At 44.2% G+C, this 24,770-nt stretch overlaps 1 protein-coding gene across 3 annotated transcripts; it reads left to right on the top strand.

Moving 5' to 3' along the window:
• Positions 1 to 1,605: 1,605 nt before the first annotated feature.
• On the top strand, positions 1,606 to 23,693 carry LOC115195753 (uncharacterized). Of its 3 annotated transcripts, none has more exons than XM_029755957.1 (17): positions 1,606 to 1,908; positions 4,382 to 4,488; positions 4,632 to 4,786; positions 5,955 to 6,118; positions 6,355 to 6,522; positions 12,237 to 12,699; positions 13,149 to 13,250; positions 14,723 to 14,816; positions 16,940 to 17,163; positions 17,441 to 17,683; positions 17,877 to 17,975; positions 20,276 to 20,469; positions 20,577 to 20,751; positions 20,993 to 21,149; positions 21,593 to 21,746; positions 22,912 to 23,023; positions 23,190 to 23,693. In XM_029755957.1, the coding sequence occupies exons 1-17, from the start codon at positions 1,894 to 1,896 to the stop codon at positions 23,369 to 23,371; spliced, it is 2,808 nt and encodes a 935-aa protein (XP_029611817.1). In that variant the 5' UTR covers positions 1,606 to 1,893; the 3' UTR covers positions 23,372 to 23,693. The 3 variants fall into 3 exon arrangements, with proteins under 3 accessions (XP_029611817.1, XP_029611818.1, XP_029611819.1); XM_029755958.1 differs by having other exon boundaries at positions 14,726 to 14,816; XM_029755959.1 differs by lacking the exon at positions 1,606 to 1,908 and adding an exon at positions 3,770 to 3,839.
• The last annotated feature ends 1,077 nt before the right edge of the window (positions 23,694 to 24,770 follow it).

The following is a 24,770-nucleotide window of genomic DNA, read 5'->3' on the forward strand; positions in this document are numbered from 1 at the left end:
CCGTTCACCTACTCTGCATCTCACAAATACACGACAGTTGGAACCAAAAATCTCAAATTTGACTCATCAGACAGGACAGATCTCTACCGGTCTAATGTCCATTGCTCGTGTTTCTTGGCCCAAGCATGTCTCTTCTTCTTGCTGGTGTCCTTTAGTAATGGTTTCTTTGTAGCAATTCGACCATGAAGGCCTGATTCACGCAGTCTCTGAACAGTTGATGTTGACATGTGTCTGTTACTTGAACTCTGTGAAGCATTTATTTGGGCTGCAATTAATGAGGCTGGTAACACTAATGAACTTATCCTCTGCAGCAGAGGTAACTCTGGGTCTTCCTTTCCTGTGGCGGTCCCTGTAAAAGCCAGTTTCATCATAGCGCTTGATGGGTTTTACGACTGCACTTAAAGAAACTTTCAAAGTTCTTGACATTTTCCGCATTGACTGACCTTCATGTCTTAAAGTAATGATGGACTGTCGTTTCTCTTTGCTTATTTGAGCTGTTATTGCCTTAAATGGACTTGGTATTTTATCAAATAGGGTTATCTTCTGTATACCACCCCTACCTTGTCACAACATAACTTATTGGCTCAAACGCATTAAGGAAAGAAATTCCACAAATTAACTTTTAACAAGGCACACCTGTTAATTGAAATGCATTCCAGGTGACTACCTCATGAACCTGGTTGAGAGAAAGCCAAGAGTGTGCAAAACTGTCAAGGCAAAGGGTGGCTACTTTGAAGAATCTGGGTTTGGCGGATGCCAGGAGAACACTACCTGCCCCAATACAGAGTGCCAACTGTAAAGTTTGGTGGAGGAGGAATAATGGTTTGGACTAGGCCCCTTAGTTCCAGTGAAGGGAAATCTTAGCGCTACAGCATACAATGACATTCTAGACGATTCTGTGCTTCCAACTTTGTAGCAATAATTTGGGGAAGGCCCTTTCTAGTTTCAGCATGACATTGCCCGGATGCACAAAGCAAGGTTCATACAGAAATGTTTTGTTGAGATCGGTGTGGAAGAACTTGACTGGCCTGCACAGAGCCCTGACCTCAACCCCATCGAAACACCTTTGGGATGAATTGGAATGCTGACTGCAAGCCAGGCCTAATTGCCCAACATCAGTGACCAACCTCACTGCTCTTGTGGTTGAATGCAAGTCCCTGCAGCAATGTTCCAACATCTAGTGGAACGCCTTCCCAGAAGAGCAGAGGCTGTTATAGCAGCAAAGGGGGACCAACTACATGTTAATAATGCCTAGGATTTTGGAATGTCGATGTTCAACGAGCAGGTGTCCACATACTTTTGGTCATGTAGTGTTTACGTCATCATAATTCAAGTCCCCTGTTATTTTCTTGACAAGTTCTGATACATTTGGGAGGGGATAATGACTGTCCTTTTGCCTGACGACTCAAACTGAATTCCTTCGCTGCTCTTTGTGGCGTAGTGTTTGGCCGGAGCAAGGCGTTTGAGTACCAGGCAAACTGTACTACTACTGTTCTTGCCGTGGATAAACCATGGTCAGAGAATAAATGGAGCAAGCGTGACCCCTGCTGTTCAAATACAGCAATTTAAAGAAAGATGCACCACGAGCTGCTGGTTATGTGGTGTGGATTATCATTTGCTGACTGTCCTGTCTGAATACACATTGCTACAGACAGTTATATTGAAACGAAACGACGAAGTGTTGAAACGTGTGTGTAGTCTGTATAAATATTTTCTTATTTTGGAATAACGGTGGTTTTCGGGGCGTTTCCCAATGTCTGTCAGCAGTTTTGATAGGTTCAAATCGCGTTCTGTAATGTAGCCATTGGCTCTGGCTACTAATCTTTCCTTGACATGCAAGCCAACAACAGGGCACATAGCTAGCTAGTGCAAAGAACCACTGAAACTGAAAGTATGGATTCCACTCCGGTAAGTTGCAAATAGCCAACTGGCTTAATACTTTCACTTCTAAAGAATAACAGTTATTACTTAGATAAGTTGGTACAGTAGTAACTAACAGTTAGCTAGCTAATTGGATAACGTTAGCTAACTATGCTAGCTATTGTACCTAGCACATCCTCCATTGTAAATTCCCGTAGCAGTAGTTCGCTTGCTAGGATGACAGTAAGCTAGCTAGCTACCGGTAGTTATCTGCTTTAAGATACAAATGGTCCTGTTTAGGTTAGAATGAGCTCAAGTAAAATACCCGGACTTTGATCATTTCCCTGAAGAAGTGAAGTTCAGAGTGATCATGTCACGTCGAAGTTTCCAACCTAGAGTAGAGGTCCTAGACTATAGCAAAGATTTTTTGTAACTAAACCAAGATTGACCACAGACTGACTAATTTATTCCTATTGGAAACGACAAAGTAGGCAGAGCCAAGTACGAGCTACCGGTATCCTATTGGCGCGATCTAGCAACATCTGCATATTTCCATCAGGGAACACCTCCTCTGTGAAGTGCGCGTGTGCAGTAACTCATTCCCGTTGCACTCCTAAACAACGCGATTAAAAAAAAATTTTTTTGTAAAGGGTTAAGTCTACAAAACGTAGTCCCCTCGGTTCATATCAGATGGTAGTTTTAGGAACCGAAAACTGTATTGATCCGTTGTCAGTTTAGCCTACATTTCACTGATCTTAGTAGCAGAAAGCAATTTTTATTTGTGTCCTTCAAGGCAGCTGTCAATGATCAAGATTAGGCTAATTTTCATTTGTTTTTTTATGGCGGTTTGATCGCGGGTAGGCACTAGTAATGTCTGCAGTTTTCGGTTTGGCTATTTGGCTAAATACATCTCTTTGCCAAAATTCGTAATCTCTCCCATGTCTTAATCGACTAGAAGTTGTTCTGAAATGTTTATTGCTTGCCTACATTTTACTCCCTCTGTTGAATATAACACACATACATTGATTATTAATTTCGGTTGCCTATCCTGACGGGAAGTTTGTTCTATAGAAAGTATTTGACTGATGTGTGCCACAGAAAGTACTTGACTGTAGTGACAAAATTAAATAAATTAGAAGGGCCGTTTTCTTGCCTGCCGAAATTCTCCCACCCCCCCTACTATTTTAGGACTGCAAGGCCTGGCACACTTCAGAATCATTTTGGTAGCTCATGTTGACCAGTAGTGTGTGCCACGGAAAGTATTTGACTAGCCACAACATGAAGGAAATTAGAAGGGTGGTTGAATTCTGGCAGGCAAGAAAATGGCCTTGCCGAAATACCCCCACCACCCCTTTCTAATTTCCTTAATTATGTGGCTAGAGTCAAATACTTTCTGTGGCACACCCTACTGGTCAACATGAGCTACCAAAACGATTATGAAGTGTGCCAGGCCTTGCAGTCCCAAAATGGAAGGGGGGGAGAACTTCAGCAGGCAAGAAAATGGCCTTGCCGAAATCCCCCCTTCTAATTTCCTTTAGTGACAAAATTGATTTAAATACTTTCTGTGGCACACATCAGAGTGAAATACTTTCTATAGAACAAACTTCACATCAGGATAGGCAACTGAAATGAATAATTAATGTATGTGTGTTATATTAAACAGAAGGAGTAAAATGTAGGCAAGCAATAAACATTTCCGAACAACTTCTAGTCGAATAAGACATGGGAGAGATGACGAATTTTGGCAAATACATTTATTTATAGACTAATAGAAACCGAAAACTGCAGACATTACTAGTGCCTCCCCCGGCGATCAAAGGACACAAATAAAAAAATGCTTTCTGCTACTAAGATCAGTGAAATGTAGGCTAAACTGACAACGGCCGGAAGAGCAGAAATCTCAACTAGCAAGAAAGTCACAGCAATGAAGAGTTGAGTGCGTGCTCGTTCACTCGAAAGGGGGGAGAATTCTGGCAGGGGTGAGATTTTCGGCACGACACCGGTCAGTGGGCTTCCTCTCATGAGTGGAAACGCCAAGCAGATGCTTCACATTTATACATCTGAGGACATATCTGTCTCATCGTTCTATCTGTGACTATAGTTTATTAATTGGCACTCGAAGTACAATACAGCTAGCTAGATACCAACTAAGCTAGCCAGCTAGTTGAAAATGCGTATGAAATTGTTGAGCTTCATCAGACCTAGAAAACAAGCTTGTATGACAACACAGCATTTCCCTATAAGGATTCATCTCAAGGCTAGCTCACTTCAATCAGCTGCTGTCTTTGGTCAAACTTGCACTTTGTCGTCAGAGCCAAACAATCACTCCATTCATCAGTCACACTTCATTCAGGCATTATTGATTGACTTTATAGGGCATCATCTGATTGATCTGCTCAAAGACACCAGGGGCACCCTTTGCCCCTTTTGTGTTCGGGCAAGAGTGCGATTTGTGTATAGGCCCGCCTTTTGTTATGAGTTTTCCTGTTTTGTCTCACACCCCCACGGCCTTGTGTTGCAGACTATCGGAGAGTTGTTCCATACCCTGTGTGAGATGGGTTTCAGTGAGGAGCAGATCCAGTCTGCCGTGCAGGCAGGACACTTCTCAGTGCCTGATGCAGCTGAGTGGTGAGTCCTCCTAAACCATAACCCGTAAATGGACAGGCAAGGAACTGTTTTCCCATGTCAAGACAGGTGCTGCCAATAACTGAACATGTCAAATGGTTAATGTTTTTTCCCCCCCCATCTTTTTTTCTATGTGTTTACGGCAGGCTTTTACAAGGTGAAAATCTGAGGCACAAGCTGGTCAAAAATCCATCCCAGCCAGTTTCAACGGCGTTCGCTGCATTCAACCCTCCCAAAGATGCGGGGAGCTCTTGCCCCCCAAGCACATCACACTCACAGACATCGCCCAATGGCAGTAGAGGTGTGACACACCATTATGATATTTCATCAGGCATTTGTTTTTCATGGTTGATTGCATACTGTAATGTAATGTAATAGTCCAATGTCTTATTGTGCACAATTGACCGCTTGCGGTGTCTTTAATCCCTTTTGTACAAATCAGATAACGGTCTTGTGAAACTTGGAACAGCGAGTGGCTTTGCCTTGTTTCCAGCTGCATATACAGGGGAACTGTGTACAGGACAGGGCATAAGTTACAATAAATTATCCAAGCTTTTTGTTTCCAAGCTAATCTCCCTCCCTCATAATCTTCCAATAATGCTTATTTGTTATAACATAGTGATGACATTGATTACATGAAGTCTTTGTGGTGCATTTGACGTATTGCCACCTTGCTCATGGAGGAGTTTTTGGAAACATCGCATGTGTAGTTTTAGCTACTCTAGGAAGTGACTTTGCAGGCTACCTTAGTGCTGCTCCCCTCTCATTTAGTATCTCAAGTTGAAGGCCAACCGGGGTAGTGTAGGCTGGTGGTAGCAACTCAATTTTCCTTCTTATTTTGTGTGCGATTTAAAAATAATCGGTTCAAGGACATGCATGTGGTGGGAATGAAGCAATTATTGGTACAATGATTGTGTAAAAAAATATGTAAATATTTACATGAAGATTGCCATTTTCCCATTCACCATAATGGGGATCTTACTTTCTGGAAATAGCCTACAGTACTGCGTTCGACCTTGAACTTTGTGACTTCAATGAGAGGGGGCAGTGGCGTTTGTTAGGCTAGTGGTTCGAGAGTTGGGACAGTAAGCGAAAGGTTACTTGTTTGAATCCCCGAGCTGGCAAGGTTGAAAAATCTGAGTACGGCAGTTAACTCCCACAACAACTGCTCCCCGGGTGCCGATTATGTTGATTAAGGCAGCCCCCGCACCTCTGATTCAGAGGTTTAAATGAGGAAGGCACATTTTCGGTTGAATGCATTCAGTTGTGCAACTGACTAGGTATCTATCCCCTTTTCCAGTCGTCTCCCCTGCCTCAGACACATTCCTCGCTTGAAATTGTAGCCTTAAATATATATTACTTAACTGAAGTTTTGGGCAACACCAACCTACTCTGGACATAGCATAGTAGCTAGTTATTTGACTCTTTATTTCAGCAGTGACCGTTCTGTTTCTAATGTGTGTCTGAAGGCCCCTCTTTAGTCCTGGGACCCCCTCAGCCCACCGGCCCATCCACAGACACCCCGCCGCTGCCGCTGGAGTCCCGTATCAGGCAGGACAAGAGTAACTTTCAGGAGCAGCAGAGGATGCGTGTGGCCAACGAGGCCAGGAACGAGAGGAGGCAGAAGAAACAGGTCAGCAGCACCTGCCTGATGGATCAGCTGAAACACACTGAACACACACACACACACAGCATAGCCACAGGGTATTCGACATGCTAGTCTAACATACTGCAGTGCATACTGCCTAGTGACACAATTTACACTGAAGATTGGTTTATTCAAATTATTGAGACTATATATTGAGCCCTTTTTGCAAAAAAGTCACACTCAGACATGGCATCCCTGTGACGTGTGTGTTGTTACCTCAGGAGCGTGAGCTGGTGCTGAAGCGTATTGCTGAGGACCGGAGGAGCTTACAGGAGAAGAAGACCCAGCCGAGCGCCCCCACTGAGACCACGTCCCCCCCTGGCAGCAGCCAAGGCCAGAGGCTGGGGGGTTCGGTCCAGACTAGTGTAGACAACAACTGCATCCTCATGGTATGGTGAGACTGAACCCTCCTCTGGCAATGTTTACATTCAGTGCTTCAGAAAGTATTCACACCCCTTGACTTTTTGTTGTTACAGCCTGAATTTAAAATTGATTCAACCATTTTTTTTGTCACTGGCCTACACACAATACCCCATAATGTCAAAGTGGATTATTTTTGTTGTTGAAATTTCTACAAATGTATTTAAAAATGAAAAGCTGAAATGTCTTTGAGTCAATAAGTATTCAACCCCTTTGCTATGGCAAGCTTAAATACGTTTAGGAGTAAAAATGTGTTTAATAAGTTACATGGACTGCAATAATAGTGTTTAACATGATTTTTGAATGACTACCTCATCTCTGTACCCCAAACATACAATAATCTGTAAGGTCCCTCAGTCGAGCATTGAATTTCAAACACAGATTCAAATAAAAAGAGGTTTTCCAATGCCTCGTAAAGAAGGGAACCTATTGGTAGATGGATTAAAATAAAAAGCAGACATTGAATATCCCTTTGAGAATGGTGAAGTTGTTAATTACCCAGTAACTACAAAGATATAGGCGTCTTTCCTAACTCAGTTGACAGAGAGGAAGGAAACTGCTCAGGGATTTCACCATGAAGCCAATGGTGACTTTAAAACAGTTACATAGTTACATGGCTGTGATAGAACTTAGGATGGATCAACAACATTGTAGTTACTTCACAATACTAACTTAATTGACAGAATGAAAAGGAAGCCTGCACAGAATAAAAATATTCCAAAACATGCATCCTGTTTGAAATAAGGCACTAAAGTAATACTACAAAAAATGTGGCCAAGCAATTCACTTTTTGTCCTGAATGCAAAGTGTTATGTTTGGGGCAAATACAATACAAAACATTAGAGTATTACCACTCTCCATATTTTCAAACATAGTCGTGACTGCATGATGTTATGTCTGTGCTTGTAGTTGTTAAGGACTGGGGAGTTTTTCAGGATAAGAATGGAATGAAGCTAAGCACAGGCAAAATCCTATAGGAAAACCTGGTTCAGTCTGCTTTCCATCAGACACTGGGAGATGAATTCACCTTTCATCAGGACAATAACCTAAAACACAAGCCCAAATCTACACTGGAGTTGCTTATCAAGAAGACAGTGAATGTTCCTGAGTGGTCAAGTTACAGTTCTGACTTAAATCTACTCAAATCTATGGCAAGACCCGAAAATGGTTGTCTAGCAATGATCAACAACCAATTTGACAGAGCTTGAATAATTTTGAAAATAATATTGGGCAAATGTTCACAATCCAGGTGTGCAAAGCGAATTACCCAGAAAGGTTCAGCTGTAATTGCTGGCAAAGGTTCTTCTACAAAGTACTGACTCAGGGTTGTGAATACTTATGTAAATTCAATATTTCTGTATTTCATTCTCAATAAATTTGAGAGCGAAAAGAGATGTCTAAAAACATGTTTTCACTTTGTCATTATGGGGTATTGTGTGTAGATGGTGAGAAGAGAAATTGAAATCATTTTTTTATTCAGACTGTAATAACAAAATGTGGAATAAGTCAAGTGGTATGAATACTTTATGAAGCCACTGTATGCCTAGCAGCATAGGCAGTGCTCTAAAGTGCGACCATTTTGGTTGCATATGCTCCTAAATATTTTGCTCTACGACCAGTGCGCTTCACTGTACTGTTGTTCCCGTGTGACTATTTTCATCATGATATGCGTAGATTTTTATTATTTTCTATGTTTTCAAAAGCATGTGAGTGTCGTGTTCATATTTCACAACCTCCTCAGGCTTTTGGAATTGCCTAATGTCAATCAATAGCAAAATAATGCACTTATTGATTTAAGCTTACATTATAACATGCTAAATGTTTCTGATATGTTATAAATGAGCAAACGAATAGATGAGCTGCACCTCCACGTATTTTCCCAGCCAGAGGTCAATTAACCGAAAATATGGAGTTTTAGTTTTAAAAAATCACATTGATTCATTACCAGACAAGTCACAGGATTTTGGTTTGGAGAAGCCTAGGCTATTACACGAGTGAAAAGCCAAATAATCCACTAACGTTAGGCTACATAACATGCTAGCAACGTTTTCTGATCAGTCCTGCTAATAGATGAGCAACCTAGAATAATGATCATAAGCACTCACCTCAATTTAGCTAATATTTTCTAGCCTAATTGTAACCAAATATCCATATTGAGATTCCGTGAAAACAAAAATCTGATATTAATTGATTTATCAAGATGAGTCCCCATGTTTGTCTCAAAGCAGGCTCTCCCAATATACATTATCATCCAGTTCACCACACCGCTTTTGCTTTACATTTATTATAATGGTTGGATGACTTTGGAAGCTGTCATCAAGGCATAGGGTGGCTGTTTAAAAAATCTCAAATATAATTTTGATTTGTTTAACACTTTTTTGTGGATACTATATGATTCTATATGTGTTATTTCATAGTTTTGATGTCTTCACTATTAAGAAAAACCCTTGAATGAGTAGGCGTTCTAAAACTTTTGACCGGTAGTGTATGTCGGACAGGTTTTTTGTATCAAGATTTGTTACGGGGGGGGCACACAAATCCAAAACAATGTGATTGCAAAATCGAATGCTTCGAACCAAAATGGTTATCTTACCTTTCTACTTAACACCTAAATCGATAATGTCATTTAACGTGGTTCTTCAATAATTATGCATAATACTTGTTGGATGCGCATTTGGTGTCAAGCTGACTAGATAAGCCTTGATGTTTTCACACATCATCTGATCCAGGAAGGAATTTTCCAAATGACAGTCAATTGACTAACAGCTGTTGTGATAGCGCATGCGATGCAACAACAGCCCAAGTGCTAGAAAAAAGGTGTTTGCGAATATTTTGGTGTCTCATTCGTTACGCCAGTGACAGTTGTACCTGGTTCCATGTTGGATCTAATATCCCTAGCGAATTGATGTTGATCATTTGTCTGCTTGATTTACAGCAGGGTCTCATTAGATTTTAACAGAGAAAACATCAAGGTAATGTGTTCATGTTTTTGTGCCTCAGATTGGACACTGAGTCTACTATGCGCAATTGTGTAGGCTAGACTAATGCGCATCACCCAATACTATTCCTATTAATTATTCTGCATATAATGACAAATTATACTGAACAAAAATATGAATGTGTTATGTGACAAAATTGCACATTTTAGAGTGGCCTTTTATCGTCCCCAGCACAAGGTGCACCTGTTAAATGATCATGCTGTCTAATCAGCTTATTGATATGCCACACCTATAAAGTAGATGGATTATCTTGGCATAGGAGAAATGCTCCCTAACAGGGATGTGAACAAATTTGTGCACGGAATTTTAGAGAAATAATATTTTTGTGGTATGGAACAGTGGTGGAAAAAATACTCAATTGTCATAAAAGTAAAGATATCTTAATAGAAAATGACTCAAGTAAAAGTGACAGTCACCCAGTAAAATACTACTTGAGTAAAAGTCACTAAAAGTATTTGTTTGAAATATACTTAAGTAGTAAAAGTAAATGGAATTGCTAAAATGCACTTAAATATCAAAAGTAAAAGTATAAACCATTTCAAATTCCTTATTTTAAGCAAACCAGACTGGCCATTTAATTATTATTATTTATTTTTTTGACGGATAGCCAGGGGCACACTACAACACTCAGACATAATTTACAAATGAAGCATTTGTGTTTAGTGAGTCCGCTAGATCAGAGGCAGTAGGGATGACCAGGGATGTTCTCTTGATAAGTGTATGAATTGGACTATTTTCCTGTCAAAATGTAACGAGTATTTTTGGGTGTCAGGGAAAATGTATGGCGTAAAAAGTACATCATTTTCTTTTTGAATGGATTGAAGTAAAAGTTGTCAAAAATATAAATAGTCAAGTACAGATACCCCCAAAAAAGACTTATGTAGTACTTTAAAGTATTTTTACTTAAGTACTTTACACCACTGTTATGGAACATTTCTGGGACCTTTTATTTCAGCTCATGAAAATATGGGACCAACACTTTACTTGTTGCGTTAATATTTTTGATCAGTATAAATAGCCTAGTGGGCTTATTCTCTATCATCTGGTAATGAAATAACATGACAAATACATTTTTCCCCCCATGTTACGTACACCTGCAATTTTAAACAATACAAGGGTCTTGAAAAGCCTACTTGAATTTGGAGCTCAGAAATTCAAGTACTGGAGTAGGACTACTTTAAAAAGCAGACATTTCTTCAATTTGGTGCTTGAAAAGTCCTTGTAATTATTGTAGCTAATTTATAAGTTCTCCTGTTGCCTTTATGATTTTCCCTGATTTCATTTTTAAATTGTTTTTGTGAGAAATGTGGCCACTTTCGTTTGTTTCCTGCCTCTTCAATTGAAGGGTGCGGTAAAACCATGTGCGCTTATTATGAGAATAACTCTTTTACCCTTATTTTATCAGGTAAATTGACTGAGAACACATTCTCATTTACAGCAACGACCTGGGGAATAGTTAATGGGGAGAGGAGATGAATGAGCCAATTGGAAGCTGGGGATGATAAGGTGGCCATGATGGTATGAGGGCCAGATTGGGAATTTAGCCAGGACCCCAGGGTTAACACCCCTACTCTTACGATAAGTGCCATGGAATCTTTAGTGACCACAGAGAGTCAGGACACCCGTTAAACGTCCCATCCGAAAGACGGCACACTGCACAGGGCAATGTCCCCAATCACTGCCCTGGGGCATTGGGATATTATTATTTATTTATTTTACCAGAGGAAAGAGTGCTTCTTACTGACCTTCCAACACCACTTCCAGAAGCATATGGTCTCCCATCCAGGGACCAACCAGGATCAACTTAGCTTCAGAGGCAAGCCAGCAGTGGGATGCAGGGTGGTATGCTGCTGGCAACATCGAATGTTGGCTTCAATTTGGCTTTCCATACAAATCCTTCCACTTTTCATAACTTAATTATGTGTGCCTGCGTCAACCACATACTGTAGGCTACAGAAAAATTGTCATGCATGTATCCAGTCTATTTAGTCAGACAATGTCCACATTATTCTCACATATTTCAGAATGTAATAATAATTTGAATACCAACGCATTGGCAAGGCCTAAAAAAGGTATTTTTAGTGGTAATGGCCTATTTAGTGGTTCTATATTAGGCCCTATATATACAATGATTTACAATTGCATAACGTTGAGGTCCTTGAAAATTAAAATGAAGCGCTGGAGTTATGGGTCAATTTGCATATATTCACTTTTATTCCTCTAAGTACACATGTGGAACTGCATGAAAATCCGTTTGGAAATGTTGATCCCTATGTCACACATTGGCTCCATTATTTATAAAAAGAACCTGTTACACAGTGTAGAAACCTAATATTCCACCAATGACAGGTTTTTGCATCAACATTTTAGCTTTTTATAATAAACAAATGTTTTACAGGGTTCCATATTCGTTTTTATGGTACAACGTGTGCTTCAGAAGTAGCTAGAATACATATATAGCCTATATATTGGGCCTATCTCAATAAATTAGAAACATCTTCTTTTCTGGTGCTCCTTGTATTAATTTACAGCCCTGAGCATAGGTAGACTTCTGTCTTGATTGTTGACTTGAGAGCACCCCTTAGTTGATTAAAGAGGCGTGCATGAATTGTGTAGCTTAGTTAGATGGAGACTGAGGTGGTATGTTATAATGGAGGTTTCACCCTCTCTGTCCCTCCCTGTAGATCCGGCTACCCTCTGGGGAGTCCATGCGGGAGCGCTTCCCTGCCGACGCCCCTCTGCGCAGCGTGATGGAGCACATCTCCGGGCGCTACCCCTCCCTGGCCTCCTTTTCCCTCCTCCAGGGGTTCCCGCGGAAACGCTTTGGGGAGGCGGAGCTGGCGCGCTCCCTGCGCTCCCTGGGCCTCACGCCCAACGCCGCCCTCTGTATCCAGACCACGCCCCCAGAGACACCCCAGGATCCGGCCAGCCCAGCTGCACGCCTGTTATTGGGCCAGGAGGAGGTGGTGGTTCCACCCCCTGCGCTTCCCCAGCCACAGCAGCCCCAGATACCAGAGTTGGAGGAGGAAGGGATGGAGGATCCCGCTCGGCCCCCACCTCTGCCTCACCAGCTGTGGGAAGAAGCAGTGGGCTACGCAGGCATCCCTGGTGTTGGGCCCCCAATGACCGGACCTTCTCACTCCTGGGGTACGATTCACGTCTGGCGTATGAAGTCCTCATTCACAATGTATTTTATGTATTTTCAAATATCATAGTCGATGACTTGTTGGGTGTTTTACCTTCAGAAATGCATTTTCTTGGAGTATAAATGGTTACGTGGTACCATGTAACGCTGTGTAATTGCCTTACTCACGAAGGCTATTGCATTATGGACCCATTAGTTTGAGGCGTCACTTTGTGAAGACACCATAACACCATTACAGGCACTAAGTTTCATTCAGGCATTCTCTGGGTCAGCTTAATGTGAATTGTTCACTCCGGGCGCAGTTTCTCCTAGGTACTGATCTAGGATCAGCTTCCTCTCCCCCAATCCTAACCTTAACCGTAAGTGGGAACAATGTGAAACTGACCCAAGATCAGCGTCTAGGTGCCACTTCATCCCACTCCAAAGTGTTCATGCAGTTTTTCCCTGACAGGACGGGGCCAGAAGCTGAATCCTGGTGATGCAGAGGCGGCTGCCAGCTCAGACGATGAAGAGATGCCAGAGGGGGGTAGAGAGCCGCCCTTCCTCCTCAATGGTACTACAACCTCTGTTTGGAATTTTCTTTTATCCTTCCTTCCTTCCTCTCTCTGTGTCTCCCTGCTTTTTCCTCTGAACTCCTTGTTCTTTACAGTCCTATAAAGATGAGCCCTCTCTCTGTGTCAGTGGATAGACAAATGGCTTTGAACTTGATGAGCACTGCAGCCCCATTTGCAGTAGGATTTAACCTACTGTCCCCTGGGAATATATATATTTTTTTTACGGCAGGTTACTGCAGAAGTAGTTGAAGTGAACCAGTGTGTGTGTGTAGAAATCCGTTGAACTAACCTGCCATGCCTGCGGTCAGGATAGTGAGCCAACTGGCCCAGTGATGGTGTTCGATATCTCCTCACTCACCATGAGAAAGCTGCTTTGATTAGCAGGTGAATGCGCCCGACTTTCCAACTTATGCAAGTTTGCACTGCACTCACTCGTGCCAAATGAAGTCTGTCTTTCTGAGTATTCAAGCTCTGAGTTACAGACAGTAATCCAAGTGTTACACTTCGTGTGAAGCTCATTGCCGGGGATTCTTTTTACAGCCAAAGACGGAGCTAAAGCTGAAGAAGAGGAACATTGTGATTAGAGAGAGAGATGTTGTTTATGAGAGGCATGGGATATGTCTCTGAGACAGGCATTCAGATTGTTAAATAGCTTGGATATTTGTCTGAAATACATTATATATACACAAAAGTATGTGGACGTCCCTTCAAATTAGTGGATTTGGCTATATCAGCCACACCCGTTGCTGACAGGTGTATAAAATCGAGCACTTAGCCTTGCAATCTCCATAGACAAACATTGGCAGTAAAATGGCTTTATTGAAGAGCTCAGTGACTTTCAACGTGGCAAGTGCTGTTATTGTGACGTGGAAGCCTCTAGGAGCAACAACGGCTCAGCCGCGAGGTGGTAGGCCACACGAGCTCACAGAACGTCACTGCCGAGTGCTGAAGCGCGTAACAATCGTCTGTCCTCAGTTGCAACGCTCACTACTGAGTTTCATAACTGCCTCTGGAAGCAAGGTCAGCACAATAACTGTTTGTCGGGAGCTTCATGAAATGGGTTTCCATGGCCGAGCAGCCTAAGGTCACCATGCGCAATGCCAAGCGTTGGCTGGAGTGGTGTAAAGCTGACCCTATCAAAAACCTTTGGGATAAATTGGAACACCGACTGCGAGCCAGGCTTAATTGCCCAACATCAGTGCCTGACCTGACTAAGGCTCTTGTGGCTGAATGGAAGCAAGTCCCCGCAGCAATGTTCCAACATCTAGTGGAAAGCCTTCACAGAAGAGTGGAGGCTGTTATAGCTGAAAACGGGGGACCAACTCCGTATTAATGCCCATGATTTTGGAATGAGATGTTCGACGAGTCCACATACTTTTGGTCATGTAGTGTAATTCAAGATGTATGGCTTCTAGAATTAATACAGATTTAAATTGAGTATCCTAAAGGTCTAACCTATGGTTAACCCCAGCAGATATGCCCCGATTACCCTTCTTCCCAGAGAACCGGCTGCGTGGCGGGCTGGAGCCCAGACACCACTGGCCAGACCAGGGCAACAGACTTAGGTGAGTGCCCAGCCTAAACCTAGCCTATATCATGACCATGACCTCCACTTTAAAGCAATGTCTTTTTTTGTAACGTGATTTCAATTTCATTTAACATTTGATACTGTCCAGGATCTAAACTCAGCGAAAAAAAGAAACGTCCCTTTTTTTCAGGATCCTGTCTTTAAAAGATAATTTGTAAAAATCCAAATAACTTCACAGGTCTTCATTGTAAAGAGTTTAAACACTGTTTCCCATGCTTGTTCAATGAACCATAAACAATTAATGAACGTGCACATGTGGAACGGTCTTAAGACACTAACAGCTTACAGACGGTAGGCAATTACGGTCACAGTTATGAAAACTTAGGACACTAAAGAGGCCTTTCTACTGACTCTGGAAAAACACCAAAAGAAAGACGCCCAGGGTCCCTGCTCATCTGCGTGAACGTGCCTTAGGCATGCTACAAGGAGGCATGAGGACTGCAGATGTGGCCAGGGCAATAAATTGCAATGTCCGTACTGTGAGACGCCTAAGACAGTGCTACAGGGAGACTGGAAGGACAGCTGATCGTCCTCGCAGTGGCAGACCACGTGTAACAACACCTGCACAGAATCGGTACATCTGAACATCACACCTGCGGAACAGGTACAGGATGGCAACAACAACTTCCCAAGTTGCACCAGGAGCACACAATCCCTCAGTGCTCAGACTGTCCACAATAGGCTGAGCGAGGCTGGACTGAGGGCTTGTAGGCCTGTTGTAAGGCAGGTCCTCACCAGACATCATCGGCAACAACGTCGACTATGGGCACAAACCCACCGTCGCTGGACCAGACAGGGCTGGCAAAAAGTGCTCTTCACTGACGAGTTGCGGTTTTGTCTCACCAGGGGTGAGGTTCGGATTGGCTTTTATCATCGAAGGAATGAGCGTTACACCAAGGCCTGTACTCTGGAGCGGGATCGAGGTGGAGGGTCCGTCATGGTCTGGGGAGGTGTGTCACAGCATCATCAGACTGAGCTTGTTGTCATTGCAGGCAATCTCAACGCTGTGCGTTACAGGGAAGACATCCTCCCTCATGTGGTACCCTTCCTGCAGGCTCATCCTGACATGACCCTCCAGCATGACAATGCCACCAGCCATACTGCTCGTTCTGTGCGTGATTTCCTGCAAGACAGGAATGTCAGTGTTCTGCCATGGCCAGCGAAGAGCCCGGATCTCAATCCCATTGAGCACGTCTGGGACCTGTTGGATTGGAAGGTGAGGGCTAGGGCCATTTCCCCCCAGAAATATCAGGGAACTTGCAGGTGCCTTGGTGGAAGAGTGGGGTAACATCTCACAGCAAGAACTGGCAAATCTGGTGCAGTCCATGAGGAGGAGATGCACTGCAGTACTTAATGCAGCTGGTGGCCACACCAGATACTGACTTACTTTTGATTTTGACCTCCCCCCTCCTTTGTTCAGGGACACATTATTCAATTCCTGTTAGTCACGTGTCTGTGGAACTTGTTCAGTGTATGTCTCAGTTGTTGAATCTTGTTTTGTTAATACAAATATTTACACATGTTAAATTTGCTGAAAATAAACGCAGTTGACAGTGGGATAATGTTGTTTTTTTTTGCTGAGTTTATAACCCTAAGCAGAATTTACATCTGAAAAAATATTTGTAGGATTATTCAAGTTGAATTGATATGTAATAGGTAACTCTGTAGAAAGTGGATTGTTTTTCAGTGTTTAGCTCTGATCAGCACTGCAACGCCTTATTATAAACCTGTTGAATGTGTGCCAGTGGCTTAAAGGTCAAACATAAGCTGTGACTTGATGTGTTGGCATGCAAACTTCAGACTTGGCATGTAGCCTTGATGGCATGCAGCCTGAGAAGGGGCTCAGGACCAAAACTTGCTCTGTAAATACATTAATTTTGAATGCAGCAGAGTTCTCCACATTATAGCCAGAGTGTGAACTTGCACACTCCCCGTCATGGATTTAAAGCGTTGGATTGGTGTAAGCATTGGCTTGGAGTAAGTTTCCACCATTGTTAAATCCATGACAGGAAGTGTGCACAAGGGTGGAGATTCGGGAAGCTTTTCTTATCTTTAATCAGTTGACTAGATGTCATACAAACGTGGTTGTGTCTCTCCCAGGGAGGGGGTGGCAGAGGACCCAGCAGTGGAGCCAGAGGAGGCTGCAGGTTGTGTGGTGCCGGGGGCAGCGGGCCAGGCTGCAGTAGAGCGCCTCCAGAGAGCTGCCCAGGATGACGCCCAGGCCACTCAGGGTCACCCATCCCCCCCCAAGAAACCCTTCAGGACGCCCAGCGTCCCCTCCCTCTGTGTCATGGCCACCCGGGCCACAGTCAACCTCATGACAGGTCAGAGAATAACTTTAAAGTCCAACACTGTTATTTGCACACAAATAAATGTTGAAAGGCCTCACTTCTTGCCAAAGCAACGACCTAACCAAACGACTGTTTTTCCAACCATCTCATCTCAGAAATTGTCAGAATTGTACATACAATGATATTGGTTGTGGTTTATTGCAATTGTGTAAAAAATTCAAGATCACAGAAATTCATGTCTGGAAAGCTGCATAGAAAATGCTCGACTTCTTTCTTTTTTTCTTTCTCGCCTTCGTTCCTCCTCTCTCAGCTCCCAGCATGCAGTACAGTAGCAGTCTGTCGTGTCTGACCCCCGAACTGGCCGAGCTCCTGCTCAGTCACATGTCCCGCGAGAGGCTCCTTCGCCCGCGCACCCTGGAACTCTTTTTCGGCTGCCCGATGCAGAAGTTTGTCCTCAACTGCTACCCGTACTCCACCAACGAGCTGCTCCGGCAGCTACGGGCCTTCACTGCACTGAAGCACCTGAGCCTGGTCAACTCTCCTCTCATCACAGGTATACCTTTACCTTGACAGCATTTGTGCTCACTGACTATGCGTCCCAAATGGCAACCTATTCCATATAAAGGGATCTACTTTTGACCAGAGTCCTATTTCAACACTATTATTAGCGTCACATGACCGGTTATCTTTGCAGCTTGTGGCTATGATAGTGATGGTTGCTATCTCTTTGTCTTCCCGTTGTCCAGACGCAGGCCTCTCTGTGCTGTGCAGCCTACTGAAACTGCAGCACCTGAACCTGGCCTCATGTAGCAAGCTAACAGACTCCTGTCTGCAGCACATCACAGGTGAGGCTCTTCTCTAATTCTGGGTTGTATTCACTAGGCACCAAACAAAAGAAAACTGACTGAAACAGGAAGGGACTATACCTGAACTTGCCCAATAAGTAACGTTTGTTTTGGTTTTCTGTTGCAAAACGTTTTGCTATGGTGTGCACTAATAAATACGACCCTGGCTACAGCATAGAACGCCTGTGGATGAATTAAGTTTTTAATGCTTGGTAAGCAGTTTGGTAAGCAGTCTTGTGAATATACAGTGCATTCGGAAAGTATTCCGACCCCTTCAATTTTTCCACATTTTGTTACGTTACAGCCTTATTCTTGCACATTTTTATAAAAAAATCTAAAACTTAAATATCACATTTACATAAGTATTCAGACCCTTTACTCAGTACTTTGTTGAAGCACCTTTGGCAGAGATTACAGCCTCAAGTCTTCTTGGGTATGACGCTACAAGCTTGGCACACCTATATTTGGGGAGTTTCTCCTATTTTTCTCTGCAGATCCTCTCAAGCTCAGTCAGGCTGGATGCAGAGCGTCGCTGCACAGCTATTTTCACTTCTCTACAGAGATGTTTGATCGTGTTCAAGTCCGGGCTCTGGCTGGGCCATTCAAGGACATTCAGAGACTTGTCCCGAAGCCACTCCTTTGTTGTCTTGGCTGTGTGCTTAGGGTCGTTGGAAGGGTCCTGTTGGAAGGGTCCTGTTGGAAGGTGAACATCTACCCCAGTCTGAGGTCCTGAGCGCTCTGGAGCAGGTTTTCATCAAGGATCTCGCTGTACTTTGCACCGTTCATTTTTCCCTCGATCCTGACTAGTCTCCCAGTCCTTGCTGCTGAAAAACATCCCCACAGTTTGATGCTGCCACCACCATGCTTCACCCTTTGGGATGGTGCCAGGTTTCCCCCAGACGTGATGCTTGGCATTCAGGCCAAAGAGTTCAATCTTGGTTTCATCAGAGGAGGAGTGGTTTTTATTTTTTATAAATTTGCAAACATTTCTAAAAACCTGTTTTCAATTTGTTATTATGGGGTATTGTGTGTAGATTGATGAAAATAACAAAAAAATCTATTCTAGAATAAGGCTGTAACGTAACAAAATGTGGTAAAAGGGAAGGGGTCTGAATACTTTCCGAATGCACTGTAGGTCAGAAGACCTTGAGAAAGAAAGGGGTAACTTTGTAAAGCTGAAGCCTGCTATGACTCCTTGCAAGAACACTAAGTCAAAGCCTTTTAAACTGATTAAAGGTCACCTGTCTATATAAGGTCCCACAGTTGACAGTGCATGTCAGAGCAAAAACCAAGCCATGAAGTCTGAGTAACTGTCCGTAGAGCTCCGATACATGATTGTGTCGAGGCACAGATCTGGGGAAGGGTACCACTTTTTTTTCAGCATTGAAGGGCCCCAAGGACACAGTGGCCACCATTATTCTAAAATGGAAGAAGTTTGGAACCACCAAGACTATTCCTAGAGCTGGCCGCCCAGCTAAACTGAGCAATCGGGGGGGGGGGGGGGACTAGGTCAGGGAGGTGACCAAGAACCAGATGGTCACTCTGACAAAGCTCTAGAGTTCCTCTGTGGAGATGAAGGACAACCATCTCTGCAGCAGTCCACCAACTGGCCTTTATGGTAGAGTGGCCAGATGGAAGCCACTCCTCAGTAAAAGGCTCATGACAGCCCGTTTGGAGTTAGCCAAAAGGCACCTAAAGGACTCTGACCATGGGAAACAAGATTCTCTGGTCTGATGAAACCAAGATTGAACTCTTTGGCCTGAATGCCAAGCCTTACGTCTGGAGGAAACCTGGCACCATCCCTACGGTGAAGCATGGCGGTGGCAGCATCATGCTGTGGGGATGTTTTTCAGCGGTAGGGACTAGGAGTCTAGTCAGCACCGAGGGAAAGATGAGCAGAGCAAAGTACAGAGAGATGTGCCAAGCTTGTAACGTCATACTCAAGAAGACTCAAGGCTGCAATCGCTGCCAAAGCAGCTTCAACAAAGTAGGGTATGAATACTTATGTAAATGTGATATTTCATTTGCTAACATTTCCCAAAAAATTATGGGATATTGTGTGTAGATTGATGAGGGGGAAAAAACAATTTAATCAATTTTAGAATAAATGTGGAAAAAGTCAAGGTCTGAATACTTTCCGAATGCATGATATGGGAGCATAATATGGCAAGAGTGGCGCTTCAACTTGGTAAAAATGATTGAATTCATAATTATGGATAAATGTGTCAACCATTTCACCAACTTGAAAGGAGGACTAAGATAAAACAAAAATCTCACTCCTCACCCTTTGCGTCTTAAAGGCTTGAAGAGCCTGTCTTTCCTGTCGCTAGACCAGACCAAAGTAAGCGATGTAGGGATGGTGCTGTACCTGCAGTCTGCTCCTTCGACACTCACCCAGCTTAGTCTGAACCAGACCTCTATCACGGAGGCCACCCTGGTAGCGCTGCCCGCCTGTGTGCCCCAGCTACGACTGCTCAGCATCAAACACACTAAGGTAGCTCACTCTTGCGCTCGTACAAACACGACAACACACCCAAACACAATATCCTGAGCCCATTTGAGATTAGGTCTGCTTTGACCCCTTCCTCCCTCGTCTGTCAGGTGAGTGACGTGTCGGCCCTGGCTGAACTTCCCAGCCTGCAGACCCTCTACCTGGACGGCACGGCGGTGAGGGAGGGCTCTCTGGAGCACCTGGCCACCCACTCCGCCCTCTCTGCCCTCAGCGTGGCCGGCATCTCCGTCGCTGATGGCAATAACGTTCTCCAGATCATCTCAGGTGAGCTGCGCATGGTATGTGTGTGTGTACAGCAGGAGTATTCAAATCGGGGCCTCAAGGTCTGCAGTACTGCTGTTTGATTGACTTAGTCATTGATTTTCCAGAGTCCATTCACCCTGTTTTGTCAGGTCCCCGATTACAGGGGAAGATTACTGCATACGTTAATGTTGTGTATGGCTCACAGTATATAGTTCGACGTATTTACTAAAGTACTACGTCTGTTTTGGCTTGTTCATCCCAGGTCTCAGGCTGACCCAGCTGACCCTGCCTGGACGCCACTCGGTGACGGACGCCGGCCTGGCCTTCCTCTCCAGACTGTCCCTGCTGTCCGAGCTGGACCTTACTGACTACACATACGTCACCGACCAGGGGGTCACCCAGCTGGCTGCCATGACCAGGTCAGCTCTCTCTCATAACTATTATCCTCTCCTGGTGTCAACATACACGCTTGTCATGATAGACTGGCACTCAGTGGTCACCAACCTCTGTCTTGTGGAGCTACACAGTGATTTCAACTTACCATTTAGACTAACTTGTTGTGTTCGTGGTGAGCTGGAACAACAATCTGCACACTATTGCTCACATGGACTAGAATTGGTGGTCACTGCTCTAGTTGATTCACCAGCGTCCTCCAGTGTTGACATTGCAGTGAATGAAGAAATGCTGGGCCGTATTCATTAGGGACCAAACAGAAGAAAACGGACTCAAACACAGAGGGACTACCTGAAATTACCTGTCCAATAAGATACGCTCATTTTTGTTTTCTGTTGTAAAACGTTTTGCTACGGTGAGCACTAATGTACACGACCCTGATAGAAATGTCCCCCTCTCCTGTCTCCAGGCTGAAGAGGCTGTCGCTCAGCAACACCCAGGTGACGGACGCGGGGCTGCCCTCCCTGCGCTGTCTGCAGGAGCTGCTGGAGCTGTGTCTGGACCGCACGGCCGTCACCAGCCGAGGAGTGGCCGCCCTCGTCACCGGACTGCCACACCTGCAGGTACGGAGCAGGCATGAAACCCCGTAGACAACTATTGTGTCAGTGGATAGAACTCTGCAAATAAGTTATAGGGCAGCTATGGCAGCTCCGTTGTAAAACTGTGTTCAAGCTGCACGGCCAGGTACGACTCCAACACCATCAAGTTTGCCGATGACACAACAGTGGTAGGCCTGATCACCGACGACGATACAGCCTATAGGGAGGAGGTCAGAGACCTGCCAGTGTGGTGCCAGGACAACTACCTCTCCCTCGACGTGATCAAGACAAAGGAGATGATTGTGGACTACAGGAAAAGGAGGACTGACCACACCCCCATTCTCATCGACGGGGCTGTAGTGGAGCAGGTTGAGAGCTTCAACTTCCTTGGTGTCCACATCACCAACAAACATGGTCCAAACACACTAAGACAATTGTGAAGAGGGCACAACAAAACCTATTCCCCCTCAGGAAAATATTTGGCATGGGTCCTCACATCGAGAGCATCCTGACTGGTTGCATCACTGCCTGGTATGGCAACTGCTCGGCCTCCGACCGCAAGACACTACAGATGGTAGTGCGTATGGCCCAGTACATCACTGGGGCCAAGCTTTCTGCCATCCAGGACCTCTATACCAGGCGGTGTCAGAGGAAGGCCCTAAAAATTGTCAAAGACTCCAGCCACCCTAGTAATAGACTGTTCTCTCTGCTACCGCAAGGCAAGCGGTACCGGAGCGCCAAGTCTAGGTCCAAGAGGCTTCTAAACAGCTTCTTACCCCAAGCCATAAGACTCCTGAACATCTAATCAAATGGCTACCCAGACTATTTGCATTGCCCCTCCCCACTCCCTCTTTTACGCCGCTGCTACTCTCTGTTATTATCTATGCATAATCACTTTAATAACTCTACCTACATGTACATACTACCTCAATTACCTCGACGAACTGGTGCCCCCGCACATTGACTCTGTACCGCTACCCCCCTGTGTATCGTCTCGCTATTGTTATTTTACTGCTGCTCTTTAATTACTTGTTACTTTTATTTCTTATTCATATTTTTTAAACTGCATTGTTGGTTAGGGACTTGTAAGTAAGGTCTACACCTGTTGTATTCGGCGCGTGACTAATAAAATTTGATTTGATGCAATTATTAGCAGTAGTAGCATTGATGTTGTGTCTTTATGTTCCAGGTATTAAGCTTGGCCAGTACTCAGGTGGGCGACACGGTCGTGAGGAGAGGTCTGGTCCACTGTGTTCAGCTCTTCAAGCTCAACCTCAGCCGCACACGCATCACTGACCACGGTAAGATCCCATCATACAGTTGAATAAAGGGCGCACTTTGCAAAGATAGGACCATGAGCTCTCTAATACATCTCTATAGGTCCCACTCATTATCTTGCAACACTTCCATTGAAGTATTTAGAGGTGAAAACCTAGTATACCTTCTTTTTGTGTCCATTTCCCTCAGGACTGAAGTTCCTGAAGTGCATGTGTCTGACCCAGGTGAACCTGGACGGCTCGGGCGTGACCCTATCGGGCATCGCCAACCTGATCGCCTCCTGTCCCCACATCACCAGCATCCGGGCCAGCAACCCGCGAGCCATCCCCCCTGACCAGGTCTCCGACGACAACGACGGTGACAATCAGTAGGGGGATGAGTAGGGACCCCGCCCAGCCCTTTCTGACGGGGCTTGGGTCAGCTAGCTAGTAGCTTCCGCTGTGCTCGGCGGTACCAGCCCCATGTTTCTGCATCCAGCTGACAGGCTCAGCGTAGTCTGGGTGAAGAGAAACCCAGCTCTAACTGCACTGCTTCAACAGCGGCTAGTGGCACTACTCGCTCAATCACAAGTCCACCGTAATTGCTGTCGAAACCTTAGAAGGGTGCCTTCTTGTGCTTCTAAAGGTCTAGATGGGATCCCTGCTCCCTGTAGTTAATCACAACCCCCATTAAAGTTATTACGATGAAGTCTCACATAAGTGTGCTATGTAGATCCCGGTGTAGGGTTCAGTTGTCCCTAAATGCAGATTTTGGGTCAGTTTTTTGCATTTCTCCCGGTAATGGTTCAGTGTAGGATTGGGGGAGGGAAAGCTGATCCTAGATCTGTACCTAAGGGAAACTTCACTCCAGAGTGTAGATCCCCCCCCTGGGCCTGGCAGAGGTATAGTATGCATGATGACCAATCTACATAAAGCAAAGGAACTATGATTAGGAATTGATCAGGGATATAACCTTCATATATCACAGCATGTTTTCACCCAGATTGTTCTGCCTGAATTCTCTAATGAATCAGTTAACACTACTGAGGTCTAACATTTAACTACAGTTCTACTTACTTCCTGTATTGTCAAAAAACTAAATGTTGGGGGAAGTTCAAGCTAAGGCAGGTTCTATCTACAGTTGAAGTCGGAAGTTTACATACGCCTTAGCCAAATACATTTAAACTCAGTTTTTCACAATTCCTGACATTTAATCCTAGTAAAAATTCCCTGTTTTAGGTCAGTTAGGATCACCACTTTATTTTAAGAATGTAAAATGTCAGAATAATAGTAGAGAGAATGATTTATTTCAGTTTTTATTTCTTTCATCACATTCCCAGTGGGTCAGAAGTTTACATACACTCATTTAGTATTTGGTAGCATTGCCTTTAAATTGTTTAACTTAGGTCAAACGTTGTTTCGGGTAACCTTCCACAAGCTTTGCATAATAAGTTGGGTGAATTTTGGCCCATTCCTCCTGTCGGCGCTGATGTAACTGAGTCAGGTTTGTAGGCCTCCTTGCTCACACACGCTTTTTCAGTTTTGCCCACAAATTTTCTATAGGATTGAGGTCAGGGCTTTGTGATGGCCACTCCAATACCTTGACTTTGTTGTCCTTAAGCCATTTTGCCACAACTTTGGAAGTATGCTTGGGGTCATTGTCCATTTGCGACCAAGAGTTAACTTCCTGACTGATGACTCAAATGATGTCAATTAGCCTATCAGAAGCTTCTGAAGCCATGACATTTTCTGGAATTTTCCAAGCTGTTTAAGGCACAGTCAACTTAGTGTA

The sequence above is a fragment of the Salmo trutta genome, chromosome 6 (assembly GCF_901001165.1).
Source record: "Salmo trutta chromosome 6, fSalTru1.1, whole genome shotgun sequence".
Taxonomy (NCBI): Eukaryota; Metazoa; Chordata; class Actinopteri; order Salmoniformes; family Salmonidae; genus Salmo; species Salmo trutta.